This window comes from Crocodylus siamensis, chromosome 14 (genome assembly GCF_052110815.1).
Source record: "Crocodylus siamensis isolate JL-2025a chromosome 14, ASM5211081v1, whole genome shotgun sequence".
Classification (NCBI taxonomy): Eukaryota; Metazoa; Chordata; order Crocodylia; family Crocodylidae; genus Crocodylus; species Crocodylus siamensis.
The window spans coordinates 481,444-500,877 of NC_143408.1; the positions used below are offsets into that span (position 1 = coordinate 481,444).

General features: G+C 50.1%; 1 protein-coding gene across 1 annotated transcript in view; it reads left to right on the forward strand.

The window, feature by feature from the left end:
* The first annotated feature begins 3,539 nt into the window (after positions 1 to 3,539).
* INSR (insulin receptor) overlaps positions 3,540 to 19,434 on the forward strand; it is a 69,167-nt gene continuing 53,272 nt past the window's right edge. The window contains exons 1-2 of the mRNA XM_090026942.1: positions 3,540 to 3,760; positions 12,528 to 13,079. Of these exons, the coding sequence (XP_089883068.1) occupies positions 3,679 to 3,760; positions 12,528 to 13,079 (634 nt within the window). The 5' untranslated portion in view covers positions 3,540 to 3,678. The remainder of the gene's footprint in view (positions 3,761 to 12,527; positions 13,080 to 19,434) is intronic.

The following is a 19,434-nucleotide window of genomic DNA, read 5'->3' on the forward strand; positions in this document are numbered from 1 at the left end:
AGTGACCTGCATGTGAAGCCCGTTTCCAAGAAGGTCTGGGAGCAGGGTCAGACTTGTGGCACGTCCCATGCAGCAGCAGTGCAAAGCGCCCGGAGCACGGAGGTCTCCAGAATGCTGCCTGGGGGCCCTCAAGTGTTGCACTTGAGAAGTGGGTTTTTAAACCCAAAGATCTAAGAATTGACACAACACTTGGCTGATGAACAGCAGAAAGGCTTGCTTTAATAACTACCAGCAAGCTACAAAACTAAATGACGGAAAATATTTCCGAATATAAAATAAGTTGGTAGTCCTCATATTATCCTGGCTGCAAAGAGACCTTTACCCAATGCAGACAGGAAGCAGTTCCTGAACCGCCTTGCAGTGGGGATCCTTCACTTATTGGCTGGGTGGCAGGATGACTTCTTGATCTTCCCTGGACTGAGCACACCTTGCTAGCTCTTACACTGTTAGTTGTATAGCTTCAAAACATTTTTCCTTGATAGCTGGCTGATTTAAAGTTGGAACAGAATGGGGAGGAAAAGGGGGACCATCATATTACAATTGTTAAACTGCCTGGCTCCTGTTTTTGGACTTGTCCAGGTGTTGAAGGCTTGTGTTTCTCTGCAGCCCCTGCAATTACAGGTCAGTTATGGGCGATGGGTCTCGAGCAGTCAGACAGGATAGCTAGAGGCATTGGTTGCCAGACCTGTCTTTGGGGATTTGCTTATTCTTGGGGCAAATCTGCAATAGCTTGTACCGGTGATGGTCTTTTTACAAAACTCAGACATACATCTTTCCTGTGCCTTTTACAGGCTTCTCTTGAGATGCCTATTTATTCTTTTGTCATCTTTAGTTGCTAGTTCAGTTGAAATGCAGATGTAGGTTCCCTGCCTTCTCTAGTTACACTGACTTGGCCTATTCTTGTCTCTTTCTTACACGCATGATGAGCACGTCAGGTCTCTGCCAACAACTTTAACCGTCACTTTCATTACTTGATGGCATGGGTCGTCCGGTATTGAGTACCACAAGCACTCCTCTGTCTTGACGCCTAATGGGTTGCAAGCCGTCAGCAGATTTTGATTTTCTTGTGGCCACAACCCCGCCTTGCCCCAGCCATTGTCTTGCATTTTTGTGCAAAAGACACGGTCCAAGCTTTGGCAGTTTTGCTAAGCAGCATTGAGCACCTGCCAGCACCAAGATCCTGCCCATGGAGCCAAGTCACGGGATGGCTGTGAAAGGCCCAGGGCTTCCCTTGTGCTGCTGGGACAGGGCAGCACGGACCCAGCTTGGGAACAAAGTTTGCACAGTCAGTGTTTCTTGATCACCACAAACTTCCCATACGTGGGGCGTTGCAGTCCCGTACTGTGCGCGTCGGGGCCCTGTCACCGCCACACCTGGGCAGCACAGAGGGCGCCTCCCGGAGTTGTGCAAGGAGTAGGCTGGTTACTCTGGCGACACCTGGGCACGTGTAAGGTCCCACCTTTGTTTTGCCTTCATTCCACGTGGGATGTACGGACTTTTCTTATAGCAGCGGGCAGCAGGTTGGCAATGGTGACCAAGTGACTAGGACCGTCCTGGAGCTGAGACAGCGTCCAAAGATCAAAGAAACCAAAACGGGACAGGCAGGAGCTTTTGTTCACTCTGGCTTTGAGGCCCACATCTTCCCTACCTGGGAGACGTCTCCTGAGGACTGCGGCAAACAGCGGTAACTCAGCCACCGAGAAGTGATGAAAGTAACTCGGTGCAGTGGTTGCCATTAAGAACTCCGGTGTTTACCGAAAGTTGCTACCTAGCGACATCCGGGTACGAGCGCTCTTCTCTCTCGACTACAGCAGGAAATTAAATTAGCACCTCGGGACAGCCTTGCCTTGGTAATGGTGGCAAATGGAGGGACAGATCCTCCCTTGTCACAGCATCGCAGACATCTCGTGTTGTCTGAGCATTCTCCTAGTGACGTCAAGGACGCCTGTTGTACCTGTGTAGTCCCCAGCTTCGGGAGGACGCGGCAGTTCTGTTTCAAGGCAACTGTTAGTGCGGATAAATGTAGCGTGACTGCTGTACATGGCAAGCCCATGTTCTAGAGGATTGCTGTGCCGCTTGCAGAACGTACAAGCTGACCACGACAAGGGCTGCGGGACTTCCCTCCCCCTCGGCTGTGATGCTGTTTTCCTTTCCGTGGTCGTTTTGGTTGTAGCTTCTGCAGTCTAACCATGCGTCTATGGAGCCTGGTCAAAAGCAGGAGCCTATGTAAGAGGGCTCGATGTACTCGGGTGAAGCCTTGAGGTGACAAGTTGTGTAGTGGGAGTATCGTAGGCTGTGAGGTTCTTGGGTGCAACGCCGGGCAGGCCCTGCAGCCTCTCCCTGCCTTCTGGCAGGGGAGACACCATGATCTCGAAGGTGGTTTCCACAGGAGGTCTATATTGAGCAGATTCTTTTTGGTGTTGGGTCGTGGAACGGGAGCGTGCTCCATCCACTCCAAGCATTGACCTGGTACACCAGTGCTTCCAGGACCGGTGCAAAAAAAAAAAAAAAGCTCCTGGCAGGGCCTTTGCAGCTTAGGGAGCGATCCCTGAGTGGTTGGAGGCCTTGCTGTTTTTAGCAAGATTTCCATCCTGGTCTCTTTGGCCTAATGAATCTCTTCCACCTTCCTGGTTCGTGCTTTGTTGTAAACACAAAGCTCTGCCCAGATCAAAGGCTGCAATTAGAACAATCTGAAATGAAACTGTTTTGAGGGTGGTTTTCATGATGGTTTTGAGGGGGCAACATCAGATGTGCTCTAGTCCTGCCATCATAAACGCAGGGCTGGGCTGTGGCACGGCACGGCATGTCTTGTTAACTCCCTCGTGCATCGCTGCGCCTGCCTGTCCCTGAGCCCCCTAAGGGAAAGGGGAGAGGAGACCTGCTTTGGGGTGGCTGGGGTATTGGGGAGGTAAGTACCACCAAAGCGTGGGAGGAGCACTGGAGTAACGCTGGTGGTTTTGGTAGGGTTCTTGGAGTCAAGACACTTAAAATAAAATAAAAAAGCCCCTGTCGGGCCTCAAACATACTTCCTCCTGTAGTTGTAGAAAGACAAGTGTAAGCAGCTGGGTCCTGTACCTGCGGGCAGCAGCGTGCGGGCTCTATCTGATGGGCCTGCCAGGCGCTGCGCGAGCCGCGTGCCGCCCGTCTCGGCCTGCTGCCGGCGCCTGAGCAGCGCCTCGGGGTGCAGGGCCCGGCGCGGGCCCGAGCAGCAGCTGCCCGCACGGTGCGCCCCTGCGCGGGGCAGGCGCGTCCCCACGAGCAAATGCTCTGCAGGGCGGAGAAAAGCACTTGCTTCAGCCGGCCGTCGTGCCTGCGAGGATCTCCGGGCCGGCAGGGCGCCTGCGCGGGCGGGGCGGCGGCGGCAGGGCTCGCCCTCGGAAGAGCGCGGTGCTGGCAGCCCCGGCGGGCCTGGGCGCGTGGAGCCGCGCGCGGGCGGGGCCGCCTGGGGGCGGCGGCAGGTGGAGGCGGCTCGCTCCGCTCCGCTCCGCTCCGCCCGGCTCCGCTCCGCCTCTTGGCGCGGCCCGCGGGCTGACGGGGCAGCCCCGTGTGCAGCGGCGCGGCCCGCGGGGAAGGCGCCGCGGAGCCCGGGCGCTATAAGGCGGCGGCGGCGGCGGCGGCGGCGATGCGGATGCCCCGGCGGCCCGGCGCGGCGCGCGGCCTGTGAGGCGCGGCGGGGCCATGGGGCCGCGGGCGGCGGCGGCGGCGGCGCTGGCGGTGGCCGTGGTGCTGGGGGCCTGGTGCGGGCACGGCCGCGGCGACAGTGAGTGCGGGCCGGGGGGGCGCGGGCGGGGGCCGTCCGGCACAGCACGGCCCGGCGCCGCACCAGGCCCCGGCGGCGGCGCGTCCCACCCGCGCTGCGGGGTCGCCCCCGCGCGTCCGCCGCCCCAGCCAGGCGCTGCCCGGGGCTCGAGCCGCTCTCGGCCGGCCATGGCGCCCGCCCCGGGCTGCGCCACGGCTCCTCGCGGCCTCTCGCCCCGGGTTGGGGGTGTCGGGAGCTCTCCTAACGCGAGGCCCCCGAGTTGAGGCTTCGGGATCGCTGAACCTACAGGTGGTTGCAGCAGGTTGGACACAGCCAGCTTGTCAAATGCAAAGATCCCCCGAGCCTGTTGCAGGGTGAAAGCGCACAGGCGCAGAGCAGCTGTGCAAATTAAAGCACGATGCTCTTGCTTGACCGCTGCACCAGCCCACCACCTTTCCCGGACATAAGCTTCTCCCGCACGTCCTGCGTGCGCGTCTCGGACAGCAGAGAGAGTTCGCTCTGCAGGGACGTGCACATTTTGCTCCTGAATCACAGGACTGGACTCGTGTGTCACTACAGTCTTGTGTTTACGAAGCGTCTCACGCGGGCCTTACAGTCTGGTTGTATGTCGAGTTTCAGTCTGGAGGAAAGCTTCGTTTCCTGGAGGTTAAGGTAGACTGTCCCCGTTGCTCCCATCAATGCCTGCCTCGGCACACTTGTGGGACTCCTCGAAGCATCCCTGTAGCGCGGGCTGCTGTCCTTGGCACGCTCTGCTTGCGGGCCGGACTGGGAGCGGGATGAAGAGTCCTTGTGGCCAAGAACAACCTGCAGCGCCCGGAGGCAGCTGGCAGGGAAGGGACTGTCCGGCTTGTACAGCAGCCCTCTGCCTTGCCCTGCCCTGCCTCGGGCTCCACGGGGTGGGGTGGCCTTCGGCTGACCAGCTCCTGAACGCCTTGCCCAGTACATGCGGGGATGCCTGTTGCTCTGGTCTGCCCTTTGCTTTCATCAGGGATGAACGTAACAGAGACGTTCTTATTTCTCTGACTAGCCTAAAACTGGTAGCAGCTCCCAGGGCTGGGGGAGCGCACAGTGCTCAGCTGAGCCTTTCGGGCTGGGCTGCGGAGTCTGTGTGCAACCAGCACAGAAGAAGCAGTCTCTGTGTCGGAGGAGGATTGGCCTTGGCTCAGCAGAGGTTTTTTTCCCCTTGCCTAGGAATAAAGACAGCAGCTGCCTGAGAGAGGTCATCTGAGGAGGCCAGGGGCATATAAACAGACTCTCACCTTCATCATAGCCTGGTTTGAGCATGCTTCACTGTCCAGGTCTCGCTAAGGGGAGGAAAACAGTGCTTAAAACTAAATCTTGTTGTTTCATTATTAGATCATCTGATTGTTAAAACAGTATGAAACAGGCCGGACCCTGGGTCTCAGCCCCTTCAGTTGAGGTCTTCCCTGGCCAGTGCTCTGCCTGAGGTCCTATCTCCGCAGGGTGAGACCATCACTCGAGAGCCATGAGCGGTTGTAAAAACCGGAATGTAACTCGCTCTTCGTTGTAGATGTACGATTCCTGAAAACCAGAGTTGCGGGGAAGTGCCAAGGGTTTAGGTTGATCAGAATGACCGCTGTTATCCACGTGCTTGAGCAGGTTTGAAATACTCCAGTCAGCGAAATAAATTGTCTTTGTGTGCAGCAAGGACTCTGGATGGGGGGCCGGAGCCTGTTGCGGTGAGTTGTTAGGGTTTGTTGTTCGCTATTACACCAAGTGTCAGTCGTAGAAGTGCTCCCCATTAGACAGTACCTTGAAAACTACAGTCTGACATCAGGCCTCGTGTCTCTCCTCAGTACCTTGAGGGTGTTACTGGCAGACCAGTTTGTGCAGGAGCCTCTGCCACGTGTTTTGGAAGCGCTGATGTGCCTTGCCACCGATCGACCGTCTCTGGGCAGCTCCGTGGGCCAGGACGCAGGCGTGTTCTTCACCCGGGGCTCTGCCTCCTCGCTGCAGCAGGCTGCAAGCGGGCCTCTTCCCAGCCTCCTTGAGGTCCATGCTCTGGCCGGCCTCGCTGCTTGACAGAAATAGGTGACATTTAGCGACGCAGGAATTTTGTCACTAGCATCAGTGAGAGCAGCATTAGGCCTTGTAGCTGCAGCACTTGGAGCACAGATTTGAGGGTTAAATAGCTGATTCTGTGTTTGTTTCAGAAACCGTATTAAAAACTCTCTAATAGCTGGTTTTTAAACTGCTAGTCTCTCTGTGCTGCCACTCACCTGACTAGTCTTCATATTGCCTTGTTGCTGATTTCTGCCCCTGCCCCTCCCCACCCCAGAAAGTCTTGCTGAGGGGAGATGTGGAAAAACACTTGCTGCTTTGCTTAAAACTGAGTTTTGTTTATGGTAACTACAGAATTAGAGGGGTCATGTGAGTGGTTACAACACCAGTGGACTCCAACTGCTCAGTTGAATTGAACTGTGCAAGACAGATCTGCAGAAGACAAACCCAGATTTTCTGAAATAGCAGCAATTCTGTACCTCTGATCCATGAAGACGCTGAATGTACTCAGCTGTGCTTGACGCTTGTGATGCAGGTGCTGGAGTGAGACCTGGAAGAGAGGAAGGCATGTGCAGGTGGTCCTTGTAAGTCGGTGCGTAATGGTTACCACTTCTGATCTTACAGAAGTATGAAATTCTACAAAAAGTTTTCCATAGAACTTCGTAAAAGACGCCAGTAACGATGGGTTGGGCCTTTGTTTAAAATATTCATGATTTAAAAAATAAATTGCTGTTCTTTTTATTCCAACTGGGTTGTTGCCCCATACCGATCACTGTAGCATTCAGGCTCCTTCCAACCATGCACGTGCAATGTGACTGGCGTCTCGCGGCGTTTGTTCACTCATCCTCTCCCCGGATAAGCTTATGCAGTTGGTAGTATTGTTTAACTGGGGCAGGGGGACGGGGGTGCATGTATCTTTGTTTGCATGCCTGTTGCTGTAGATCTGTTAGAGCAGTGATCCTTAGACTGTAGCCTGTGGAGCTCCCCAGAAATTTGGCAGTGGGGGAGCAGCGGCAGCTTTGCTCCCAGAGCCACAGGTGTCAATGATGCCGCTGCTCCCCTGCCACCAAATATCCAGACCCTGTGGTGTGAGTGGCACTGTCTGTGTGCCAGATCCCTCTAGCGCGTGGTTGTGCTGTGGCTGGATCCACTGTGCAGGGTCTTACCAGCGGGCTAGGTTGAACCCGTGTGCCCACCCTGCAGTGGGTCCAGCCCCATGTGCAGGATCTGGCCCGCAGACTGGCCCCGTGTCACTTCTCTGGCCTGTGTGGCTAGACTGCTCGAGCGCCACCGTGTTAGAGAGACGTGGTCTCGGAGGCGCACCTGGCACTTGGACAGGAGGCGGGGGCTGCATGACGCCCAGTTCTGGAGTCCTTCACCCCACGGTTTCAGGCCGTTTCCTGGGAACGTTCGTCTCTTCCGCTGCCCCAGAGCAGGCTCCTGGTTCCTCACAGTCTCCATCCCAAAGCTCGAGGTGCCCTTTTAGCTCTCCTGGATCCAGGCCACAGAGGGCCTTGAACATAAGGACCCACACCGTGGGCGTGCTCCAGAGCCGGTGTAGGGAGCGGGATAAGTCTGAAGACTCTGTGGTGCTCTGGTGTTGGGGAGCTGCACTGAACTTCCTGTGCCAGTCGGAGTGGATGAGTGACCAGCTTCCTGCTCCGGCCGATTTCTCCTCCAGGCCTGGGGCAGCACGTTACACCAGCGCTCGGTGAGAAGCAGCAGCGTGGCTGCAGCGAAGCTGCTGGCTCCTCGGCGTGGCCAGAATGCTAAAGATCAAAATGGCAAATACAGATGTTTCAGTTTTTCAGCAAGAAAATGATACTGAAAACATCTCCTGTGTTACAGTGAGCAGATTTATTACCAGGTATTCCCCTGTTTCCTCTCCCGGTGCCCTCAAAGGGTATTTAGGTACTTTCTAATTTAAAGCTAGGTAGCATTTGGCAGAATAGTTGATTCAGAGGAGATACTCTTGAACTAAATGTGGTAGCCTTTGTGAAACCTCAGAGGGAAAGCCCCACTCGCTCCATGCGTGCCTGCCCTGAAAGCACCCTTCCTCTTCTATCTTGTTTTGAGGACGGACTGGAACGGCCCGTGCAAGCTACGTCTGAGCCTTTCCCAATATTTTATTCCATGCTTGCAATGTGCAGAAAGATAACTCGCTGGCTGGCTCCTGCCGTGGCCAAAGGTGTTGGTGAGGCAGAGAGGCTGCTTTTCATTGCTCACAGGGTTTCCTGTTCTACCTTGAAAAGCACATCACCTTTGATGTGCTGTGTGTGTGTGTTAACATTCTCCCAGTAATGATTTATGAAGCCACTAGGATATAATGCCAGAAAATCCTATTGAGCAATAATATTGCTCAGAATCTTACAGTAGTGTTGCCAAGTTTAATTTTTATTTGTAATTAATCAGGTTTATGAACAATCATTAAGAGATTTTAATAAAAATCAGTAAGGTAGTTTAAAAAAACCCCACACTCATGCCTGTTGAGCCAAGACAAGCTAGACAATTCACTGCCCTGAACGGTTGGGCCGTCAGGCTTTCGGGCCAGTGGGTGATTTAACTGCAACGTGTGCGTGGTGGTTGTATAAGGAGCGCTGCTTGCGTGGGTCATGGCACCGGGCCGAGGGGCTGCTGCCTCCAGCACTCAAGGAGCGTTTCGGGAAGCGAATCCTTTGCACAGTGTGTTCCTGCAGGCTTTCAGAAAACACTTCGCTTCTCTTACGCTTTGAAATGCATCAAACAAATTTCTACCACGTGCATGCGGGGGTTTTTGTAACGTTCAGTAGATTAAAGCATGGGCCTTTGATGCCTAATTTTTCATGAATGTGATTGTATCATGATAAGCTCTGGCAGCTTTGAGCATGTTAGGGTGTGCGCGAGATGGAAATGGATGCGGGTAACCAAGTGCCATGGACCTTGCTCCTCGGGAGATACTGCCCTCTGTGTCGCTTCTTTCACGAGCCGCAGCGCCCGTCTTGCTGGGTAGGGACCCGGTGTGTCGGGACACGGTGCCATCGGTCAGAATGAAATGGCTGGTATTCGCAGAGGGGGGCCCCGTCTCTGTTTTGCTCGCAGGAGCTGATGCACACGTTCCTGTGGTTAAAGTGTTTGCTTCGCCAGCTTTAAAATGCTGCCTTCCCTGCCAGGCCATAATGGCCCAGGAGACATTGGCTTCGTTGTGTGCATCTGTCTGTGTGCACTCGGGGGAAGGCTGTTAAGAAAGCACAGAAGTGTCTCCATAGTTCGTGTGTGTTTGTTGCTTGGAGAATCCTCGAGAGAAACGGGAACGTTGTATAGCTCTTGTATGGAGGAAAAAGCAAATCCATAGCAAAGGTTACAATGAAATGTGTTAGGTGACTTTGTTGTGCGAGACCCATGTGGTAATGGCAGTGGTAACCTTTAATGTCCAATATTAACGTTAACATTTGTTTATGGTTTGACTAGTTTTGGAAGTGGATTGAAGTTTTCTAGGATAAGTTAAAGCAGGTTGTGACAATGTAGTTCTCTTTGCATTCAGTGTTGTCCTTTGGACTCAAACATTGAAAAGTACTCTTGGATTGGTGGCTCACAATATTTTGGGGCTTGTGAAAGGGGTAGAATATATAAATCCACTTGTGTGAGATTACTCCTGTTGCTTTCATTTAAACCAAAGGTAAAAATACACTAGTTGAGGAAATCTACTGGCCCACCCATGATTGCTTCTGGACTGAAAGCAAATCCTTCTTAGCAGCAGGGTACACTGAATGTATGCATTATGCAGAATGATATTAAGAGGGCCTTATTTCAATACGTGGTTTGCCAACCACAGGTAGATTATCTGTTCAAATGACTTGTTTATTTTTAAACCAGAAACTACGTTTTTAACAATCATTAACTGCCTCTTCTTAATGAGCTTTGAATGAATGACTCTGGATCCTCCAGAACCAAGCAGGGCTCAGCCAGCCTGTCCTCCTGTGGGCTCTGGGTCCAGGGAAATGTTTAAGCATGTGCTAAGGGGGCTGCACTGAGATGTGCGCGCACATAGAGATGCAAGTCCAGTGTGCTGCACCACCGGGAAGGGAGCATTTCTGGACACAACACCTACACGTATTCATCTCTGTTTTCTAACCCAAGCTAATGAAAGAATCTTGCATAGCAATCAATTTAAACACCTCAGTGTTTAAGCAAGGATGATGTCCATGATAGAAATCAAAGATAAATATATCACATGCCTTAAGCTAAAATGAAGAAGCACAAAATACTGTCTAGACTGAACATGCCTCACTTGTCCAATTGCTGTTTGAAAAGTAGCCAATATTCAGTCTTCAATTTTCCCATAGTAATACTCAGTAGCACTACTAACAGTTAATACCTTAATTTGTATAGTACGGTGCCAGAGGAGTGCCAAGTGTTTTAAAAGCAGGTACCAAGGCAAGCCACAAAGAACTTGCAATCTAAACAGCTCCGTACGCCTGAGCACGGCTTAGCAACACCTCTGTCTTTTTGTGGTTAACTGATTTTGCAGTGCCATAAACGTAAATGTTTATAATGCAGCTGCCCAGGTCTGCTCCAGTGGGAATCTAGCGTGTACAAATTCTCTTGAGCTTTAGAAAATAAGCTGATGGCTTCAGTTTCAACTAATTGGAACTCTTCCTGCTAAGTGCATCTTAGAAGATTTTGTTCTGGACTAGCTAGTCCTCTAACGATCGCAAGTTGCAGGTAGTGAGACGCAGCATTAAAAACACTGAGGTGTTTGAATGTGAAGGAATTTCAGGAACAGACTTTCTTTAGAATTTACAGAGCTTAATGGTCCTGTAATAGTGATTTTATTTTTGAGGGGACACGGTCACGTCTGACACTCCCAAACTTGTACCTGTAACAAATACGGTGCTCTAGCTGGTGTGTCTGATGTAGCGGGTGCAGTAGAGATGTTTGTGTGGATGTTAATTAAATTAAATTAGGTTGCTGGCTCTGTACCGCGTAGCGCAGATAACAGTTAATAATCGACAACAGAATTAGACCCCGGAGATGAAGTCCTGTTTTAAAAGGCATGTGCAGGTAGGTGCCCTGGAAAAGTGCTAATTAGGTAAACAAGTAGAGATAGCGGTACCTGCCTGCACCAAATTAGACAGAGAAATGTTATCAAGTGTATGTATGGTTTATTTTAGTCCAGCATTATTGTTTGCCTCTTGGCAGATAAGGGATTGGCTATGTCCCAGTGACAAATCCTGGGTTTTCTGAAGCACTTTAGAGAGTGCAGCGACTGGCTCTGAACCCGCATAGCTGCTGCCAGGAAGGGTGCTGAGGAACGCTTCCAGCGGCTCAGATCTTCACGGCAGAAAGCTGCACAGCAGTTTAAATACTGAAGTGAGAAATGGCTAGTAAAGGGCTTATCAGACCCATCCTCATCAAAGTGATATGTTTGTTAGTCACATTTTGATCAGCTGTAGATTGCCCCTTGCAGGAATAGCTGGAGGATTAATGTCTACAAGCAAACAAAACCCCAGGTTTATTGGTGACTTTTCTACTCTAGTTTTTTCATGGTGGTTTCTAGTCAGCTCTCTCTTTCGATAGCAGAAGTTTACAGACGACCAGGAGCAGTGTTGCCTTTCTCCTGCAGCAGGAGAAGAGCAGAGCACAATAAAGGGGATTTTGGTATCCTCAAAAAGTGATGGCCAGAAATATTGAAGGCTTGGTGTGACCAGATGAGCAGTGCGGAGGAAATTGGTTCTAGCGGGACCTGGAGGCCCTGGATCGCAGAGCGGCACTAGGCCTTTTGCTTGGGAGCCGGGTCTGCGGGCAGAGCGGTGCCTGTTGGTCTGCGGACTGCAGGGACCGAGCTGACGGCTCAGCTGGAGTCGGTGTTGTGTGACCGGGCCCAAGGCTGAGCCCTCGGGCAGCGGTTGAGCGAGGAACTTCAGTGTTGGTTTCAGCTGGACTTTGCTGGATGCCGTTTTTGATAGCAGACTCCAGTGGGGCTTTAGCTCTGTCACCCAAACCTGCATCAGCCGAGGAACATGATTTTGCTTCTCGAACTGGCACAAATTAACCAAGTTGCATCTTTGGCTCCTTATTTTGCTAGAGCCTGCATTCACGTTGCTCTTGTTTTCCTGTCACTGCTGAGGGCTCCAGAGAACTGGCAAAGTGAACAGTGGCTCTGCCAGGTAAAGTGCTGAACGAGATACGGCAGGGAGAAGGTTCCCAACCTGGAACGTAATAACGGGCAAAGCAACAAATCTGAGCAGCGGGCTTCCTTCTCGGTTGCTGGAGCGAACTTGGACTTCATCAGTGATGCTGAGGCGGCAGCATGCGGTGCACTGCTGCATTTCCTTCCCTCTGTCTGTTCCTCCATCTGCTCCTCCCAACCAGGCCCCATTGTCCAATTACTCCCAGTAATCCCTTTGTATTAATTGCATAATCCAAAATGGGGTAGGTGTGTTGTTTTCTTGGCAACAGACTCTGCTGAGTAGACTCTTTCCTCTCTTGTAAATGCCAAATGACTGTATAAGGACTCTTGCTTCAACCTGGAGGCTCCGTTCGCAGTGAACATAAATTGAAATTGCAGATGACGGAGCATATGATCCTGTCTTGCAAACCCCTCCTGTGTACGGGAGTGCTCCCCGCAGTGCGCTTCCCACTGTTAGTCCCACGCTTCGACGCGTCCCCCCTGCTGTTTGGAGCATGCAGTGCATCACAGGGTGTAGGAGCATGCCTGGTTCTTTAGAAAACAGTCAATTAATTGTTTTTGTTCTTTGATTTCCAGTTTGCAAGAGCATGGACATCCGGAACAACCTGACCCGGCTGAACATGCTGGAGAACTGCACTGTGATTGAGGGCCACTTGCAAATATTACTGATGTTTAAAACCAAGCCTGAAGATTTCCGTGAGCTCAGTTTTCCCAAACTGACTATGATTACAGACTACTTACTGCTTTTTCGGGTTTATGGCCTAGAAAGTTTAAAGGGGCTTTTCCCCAACCTCACTGTGATTCGAGGAACTCATCTCTTCTTTAACTATGCTCTGGTCATATTCGAGATGGTTCACTTGAAAGAGATAGGCCTTTATAACCTGATGAACATTACTCGAGGTGCTGTGAGGATTGAGAAGAACAATGAACTGTGTTATTTGTCCACAATTGACTGGTCAAGAATCTTGGACTCCGTGGAAGACAACTACATCGTTGCTAACAAGGATGATAAAGAGGAGTGTGGAGATGTGTGTCCAGGAACTGTGAAAGGAAAGAGCAACTGCCCACCTACTGTAATAAACGGCATCTTCATCGAGCGCTGCTGGACCCACGATCGCTGTCAGAGAGGTAGGAACGCAGAGCGCGAGATGACTTTGAGTGTGCCCTGGTGGCAGTAAATCCATCCAGGTAGTGATAATGCCGCCCTCTCCCCCTTAAGTGCTGCCTTTATTTCAGAGATGAAAAAGAAGTAACAGAAATATTTATGAAACTTTTTTAGTTTTCAGATGTTTGTGTCGTTTTGTAGTTTTCTATTTAAAGAACCGCATCTAAGAATACTTTAAGTTGCTTGCTGTAGATTAAGTACTAACCATTATCAGAAACTGGTTTCTGTAATATTTAAGTCCTGACACTTTACATTTTGGAAATGGCTTGGGGGTGGGGGTGGGGGTGGAATCGTGCGTGTGCACGTGCATGTATATCGTCCTTAGATGAAGAACGTGATGATTCAAATTCAAATTTCAACTCTTTATTTGATTGTTATACGGCAGCTTGCATCTTTTTTTTATGTCTGATTTTGATTGCCTGCAAAGTCATTCTCTTTAACGTTTACTGACACACACAGACTTCCCTGTAGATCCTGTGCATTCATTTTACAAGACTTGGTCAAAATATTTAGAGTGGCAACACTTGTAATTGATACGTGACTTGAAAAACACACTTGACAAACTGTTGACACGAAGCTCTCGGATGCTAAGAGTTCTAGTCGCGTTTTCAGCAGTGACCTATCTGTACTTGTGAGTGCCTTGTCACACCTGCCTGCATTCCTTGAAGACTTTTTAAAATTGTTATTTGTTTTTGGTCGGCCATAAGCAGTGACGATGCAGTCACGTGTGCAGGTAGGTTTCCTGCTAAGCATGGCTGGGATTACGTGGTGGTTCTTTAGCCGAATCTGTTACTGGAACCTGCGTCTCTGTTTTTGTGCCAGCCACAAGCACTCGGAGCTTTCAATTTTACCTTTCCATTTACCGTGCACTGGATATTGAAACTGTGACGGCTGGCCTGAGGCTTCTCTTATGATCTCAAGCAGCTATCCCAGCCCACCGAGCATCTTGACTCCTATCTTTCTGGTCTAGATCGTTTCCAGCTCTTTTGGTTTCTTTTTGGACCTGAGCCTGGGATGAAATGCAGTCAATTGACCGTAACATTCTCAGTAGGATCCTTGTTCTAGGGACAAAACCTTGGTGAAGTTATATATTCAGAGCTTAATAAACCTATTGTAGGCTCTTTGTTTTGAGATTTGATGCTGTGGTGAGGGTGCCTTAAGCATTTCTAAGACGGAAACTGGCTGGGAGAGCTTCCTCTGTTCATTGCTTTTGCTTTCTACCTGTAGAGATGTTGCTGGTGGTTGTACTACAAAACTTCGATTCATCACAAAGATATTTTAAAGATGTGTGTGTGTGTGTGTGTGTGTGTGGAGATATTTATGTGAAATCAGTTCTGTAGCCAAAGACAAAATGCATAAAGCGACTTGATGGTTTCCCTCCCAGCTTGCTTTCATTAGAGATCCCAAAGCCGAAACATCACGAATGCTGACATGGATGCCTTCTTTGTTTGTCAGCGTTCGACCTGCAGTGAGTATGCATTCTGATGGACGGGATTCTCCCTCGGATGCCACAGACCATATACGTAGAGACAGCAGATCTGAGAGGAGGACGAACAGTCATGAGGATTCAAGAGGAAAGTGAGGGCTTGCCCGTCTGCTCCTCTAGCTTGGCTGGATTAAGGAGATGGATAATTCGTAGTTTCTGTCAAAATCCATTTCTGGTTCTCTCTGGAGGGCCATTGAACTCCTTCCTCTTCCTTCAGTCTACAGGGGAGTGCTGGCGGTGGGACCTGCGCTCTCCTGAATATCTGCTTTTAGCTCTGGGTGCTAAGCACGCTAAGAAGTTTTTTGGCCTTTCCTTTTAGAGAAGCTTCACCTTTTTAAGGCATCTCAGACTTAAAATGTACTGCTCTTCTCCCTGCACTCCAAAATGAAGCAGAGGCACGGTTGATGTAGATGCTAGCAGATAATGTGATGTGGCAGTCAGGGTCCTTTAGAGGTATGTTGTTGCTAATTTGGAGGTGCCTCACCCCCACCAGCGTTTAATCCCTGCTTCATGCGATTGATGCATGGAGCAGGGATTAAATGCGTCTCTTCCCCATGCAATTTCCCTTACCAACTTTTATAATATTTGTGCAAGCAAGCAGAGGTTTAACATTGTAGGGAGGGCTGCTAATATAGGGATCAGTCTCCTTCTGTTCTGCAGCAGAGACCAAAAAGCCCACTTATGAAATTGTACCTTTCAGTTTCTCGCGTTTTCAGGTTCCCGTCACGTGCTTACCAGGATTCTCTCTTGCCATTTCACACGCTCCTCTGGGAACGGGAACAGGACCTTTTCTGATGTGGGGGAGGGAGCAGGGCACGGGAGTATAGCTTGGTCGCTTCGGCAGGATCTCTGGACCTCCATCCCTGCCCTGTTTCATGAGTAGGGTTTCTCTTTGGTTGAGTGGTTGGTTTCTTTAAATCGATCCTGATTCCTGCTCTGCACCAAACTCTTCTTTATTTGAAGCGTAAAGACACCAAGCTTATGCCCAAGACTTTGAATCGTGCTTGTGCAGCTGTAACTCGAGTTGAGAACGTTTAGTTAGAGGTAACGGCTTTGAGGCTTTCAGACTAAAGGGTCTGTTGGTGACTGAGTTTTGCTGAGGTCAGAATTAAGATTGTGCCTATGTGAGATTGCATAGGAATTATATTGGTGTCTGGGGGCAGTTGCACGTTGGAGGTAGTAGAGACTTTTTGCAGTGCTGAGGAATGGCATATACTTGGGTGTTAAGAGATGGTTCAGGATATGAATGTTAGTTTAACTAATGATTTCCTTGATTTTTAGTGACTTGTGTGGGTGAGGAAAAAGCAGTTCAATTAACATTCAGGGGTGTCTTTTAAAGGCCGTTGTGCATCTTCAGGTTCATTTTGCTAGAGCATTTTTTAAGTTGTACATTCTTTTTTTTTTTATTTTATCACCTTGATGACTCAGGTTGCAGTTCATTGCAGTCTGTTCAGCTAGAATTGGTCTTTCTGAAGAATTTAGTAGACAAAATAGCTGAAAAGCCAGTGTCTCTGACCTCAGATCTGGCAGGGTGGGTTTGTCAAACATCACTTTCATATTTTGCATTTTTTTTCCATGTGGCTTTGTCTTTTAACTGTAATAGAAATACCATGTGTGCGTCTCTCGCTGGAGGAGGAATGGCTCTGCCTTCTGATAGGTTTCCCCCGTAGTCTCTCTGCTCTCAAGTTCCTTTCTTCAGCCACGTCTCGGGATATACAAATGGGTTTAAGTATCTTGGAGAGACTTTTCAGTCATTTGCTTGCAACTGGTGTCCCATGCTCACTTAGCGGAGGGGAGAAAGAATGACAGGGAGATGGGAGGAAATGTGAAATGAATAAAAATAAGCTAGAAGACAGTCTAAATGTGCTATCTAATAATCCCCATGTATTTATCTGAGGGGGGGCGTTCCTGGGGTGCACACCATTGTGACTCTGGGGCTCCACAGGACCCTTGAAGTTTGAACCAGCGACTTGGGCAGGTTACTTGCCAGGTTTGCAGATGTGCTCTTTCTTCTGAGCCCCCCTGCTGGCAAGGGGGCTGGCGGGCAGTATGGCTGGAACGGGTGGCGCTGTTACCCTCATCCGAACAAAATGAATATTTTCATCAGAGGTGATGAGTAAGGTGATGCTTAACTGTTGATCCTAGTGCAATTGGCAGCTCGGGGTTGCAAGAAAGAGTTGTAACAGAAAAATTAGCTAGCCTGGTGGTGCTGCATCTTGTCCTCAGGTTCTTGGTGTGTCTGCAGGAAAGACTAGTCCTGGTCTTGCCCACTGAAAAGAATGAAAAGAGTCTGCTGGGAAACGTGGGGCCTGAGTTACAGAAATGGCAGCTTGCTTCTGCTTCCTATAGAAAGCTGTGCAACAAAGCACCCACAAAAGTATTCTGCAGCCCAAAGCTCTCGGCATCTGCCCTCAGATAGAAGTGACGGCCCTCGGAGGTGGTGTTGCCAGGGGAAATTAGCTGCAATGCGTGTCTTCGAGGCGGGTCTGAGTAGCAGAGCTCAGAGGTGTGTGTGGGAAATGTTTTGTGTTGTTTACTTAGGTAGAAATATTACTTAGCAACAGCTTCCTGTGATTTTTATGTGCTGGGAATTTCTGTAACCATAAGATTGCTTTTATCACCTTTGCATGGGAACGGGGTCTTAAAGGGAGCACCGAGGTTGGATCACTTGCCAACCTCAAGGGCAAGGTATTTTTAAAACTTGAAACACAAAGAAGTTTTTTCCAGTGGTGAGCACACAAAGTGGAAGTGCTCTTTATGTCTGGAGATCTGATAAGAACTGGCCTTTTTCCCCAGCTTTAACAGATGCCAGATGGAAGTTAACACCCGATAATCTCAGTGGGGCGTCTGTTCCAAACCTTGCCAAATGACAGCTTTATTGAGCACATGCAGTGCTCGTGGTTGAGGCTGTTGTGATGCTTCTAAAATGGTTAGGCCCTTTGAACTAATTCAGTTAGCTTCTTGAGAGCAGCTAGGAGACTGGGGGCATGGTGCAACTCCAGAATTCAGGGGCAAAATAGATTATGCAGTGAGGGATTGAAAACTGTAGGAAGAATTGTTCAAATTCCTGTTTAAACAGGTTACTCACGGCCTACTTCAAACCCAGGGCTTTGCAAGTGGGCCTTGTTTTGGCTTCCTTCCTTAGGTTAACTATCTGTCTCTCAAGGGCACCACATGAGGCTATTGTCCTTGAGGCTGAAGGGGCTTTGGCGCCCACTGTTCTCTCTTGCCAGCATCTCTCCTGTGCTGCTGCCTGCGGCTCCTGAATTCTCCCTGCCTCCCCAGGCTTGCCCGCGCTGCCCCTTCCGCGGGGTTTGCCCCTCTTCCTCGTCTGCTTCAGTCCCTTCTGTTTAGTTTGCTCTCTCGCTCGGTGGCTGCAGGTTCTCTCTTCTCCAGGATCAGTTTTGACCCAGCCACCTTTGACCCAGGCCAGCCTTTTTGCTGCGTAACGAAATGCGAGCTTAGCCCAAGCCGAAGGCTTGTGAGGAAGGCTGGGGGGAGTTCTGGTCCAAACGGAAACGCGGCATAGTGAGGAAAGAGTGGCCTTGGTTTCCTCCTGGCCCTGCCACGGAAGTTGCAACGGTCGCTGTCCTCATAGCATCATGTTAGTCCTTCTGTTTCCTCTGTGGAAAAAGTCGCCACCTTTGCTGACTGGTAAAGGAAGGGTTACCACTCTGCATCTCTGTCCTAACGTCGTATTTGCCGGCTCTTTGTACCTGATGTGTGGTTAGGATCATCTGAGAACACACCGTGTCCTCGCGGGCTCTGGGATGCTGTCTGATGTCTGTCAAACCTCACGTGGGTCCAGGCAGTAGGTAGATTTTGATGTTTAGCTCCTTCTGGTTCACCTGTTTTTCTTGCCACTGTGAAACGAAGCTCTGAGCCAGGGGGTGAGGTGCCAAAATCTATTTTCAGATTAGAGTAGTCCATGATGCCGGAGGAGGAGGATTAGCTCTGATATCCATGTCAGTGACTCACCATGCAAGGTAGTCATTTATTGACATTTTCGGTGCCAGCCATTAACTTTGTATCTGGCACTAGATTCTATGTTGATGTGGTAGAAATACAGTTCACGGGAAGGAAAAATGGGTTTTCCATGCGTTTGTTGAAAACTGAAGAGTGCAGAGGATAGAAATGGGTCTGTACTTCCAGATTCTGGCTCTCTTCCCCATCCGTGGGAGATCCTGTTGGACATAGCAAGAACGCAGCGTAAAAAGGGAACGTAACGAATGACCTACTTGCACAGAAACCGGAACGTGAAGAAATCGGGATGTCCTCGGCTCCGTCCGCTCCTCAGGCAATGCCTTTCCTTATCATGTGCGCACCCCTAGATCTTGTAGGGGCACTTGAAAGCCCAGGAACCGGCTTGCAGTGCTTTTTCTTTAAACCTTGCTCTACATCCACATACTTTCCTCAGTCTCTTCTGCTCTGCCTCATGTTGGGTACAGGTTTGTTTTTTAAAATTATCCTGGTAGATCTTTCCAACTGCAAAGCAGCCCAAGCTCTGAATTGTTTCAAATGGACACTTCTTTCAGGCTACTAGCCCAGCCTTGTAAAATGCTCGTAGGCTCCAGCCAATGGAAACTAGCCTCCGCTTGCATCAAGCTGTAGACGTAGGCTGAGACTAGGCATTTTTTCCCTTAAATAATTTGGTCCCATGTACAGACCTCAGTGAAGAGCAGCCAAGGAAGAAATGCTGAAATGGATTTCTCCAGAGCGCTTAATTCTGTAATTGCCAACCGTCTCGGAGGCAAGGCGGAGCAGCTGATTGACATGGCAAAACAAGAATGCACAACGGTGTGAGAGGAGGTAAGGAAGAATATTGTATTCGG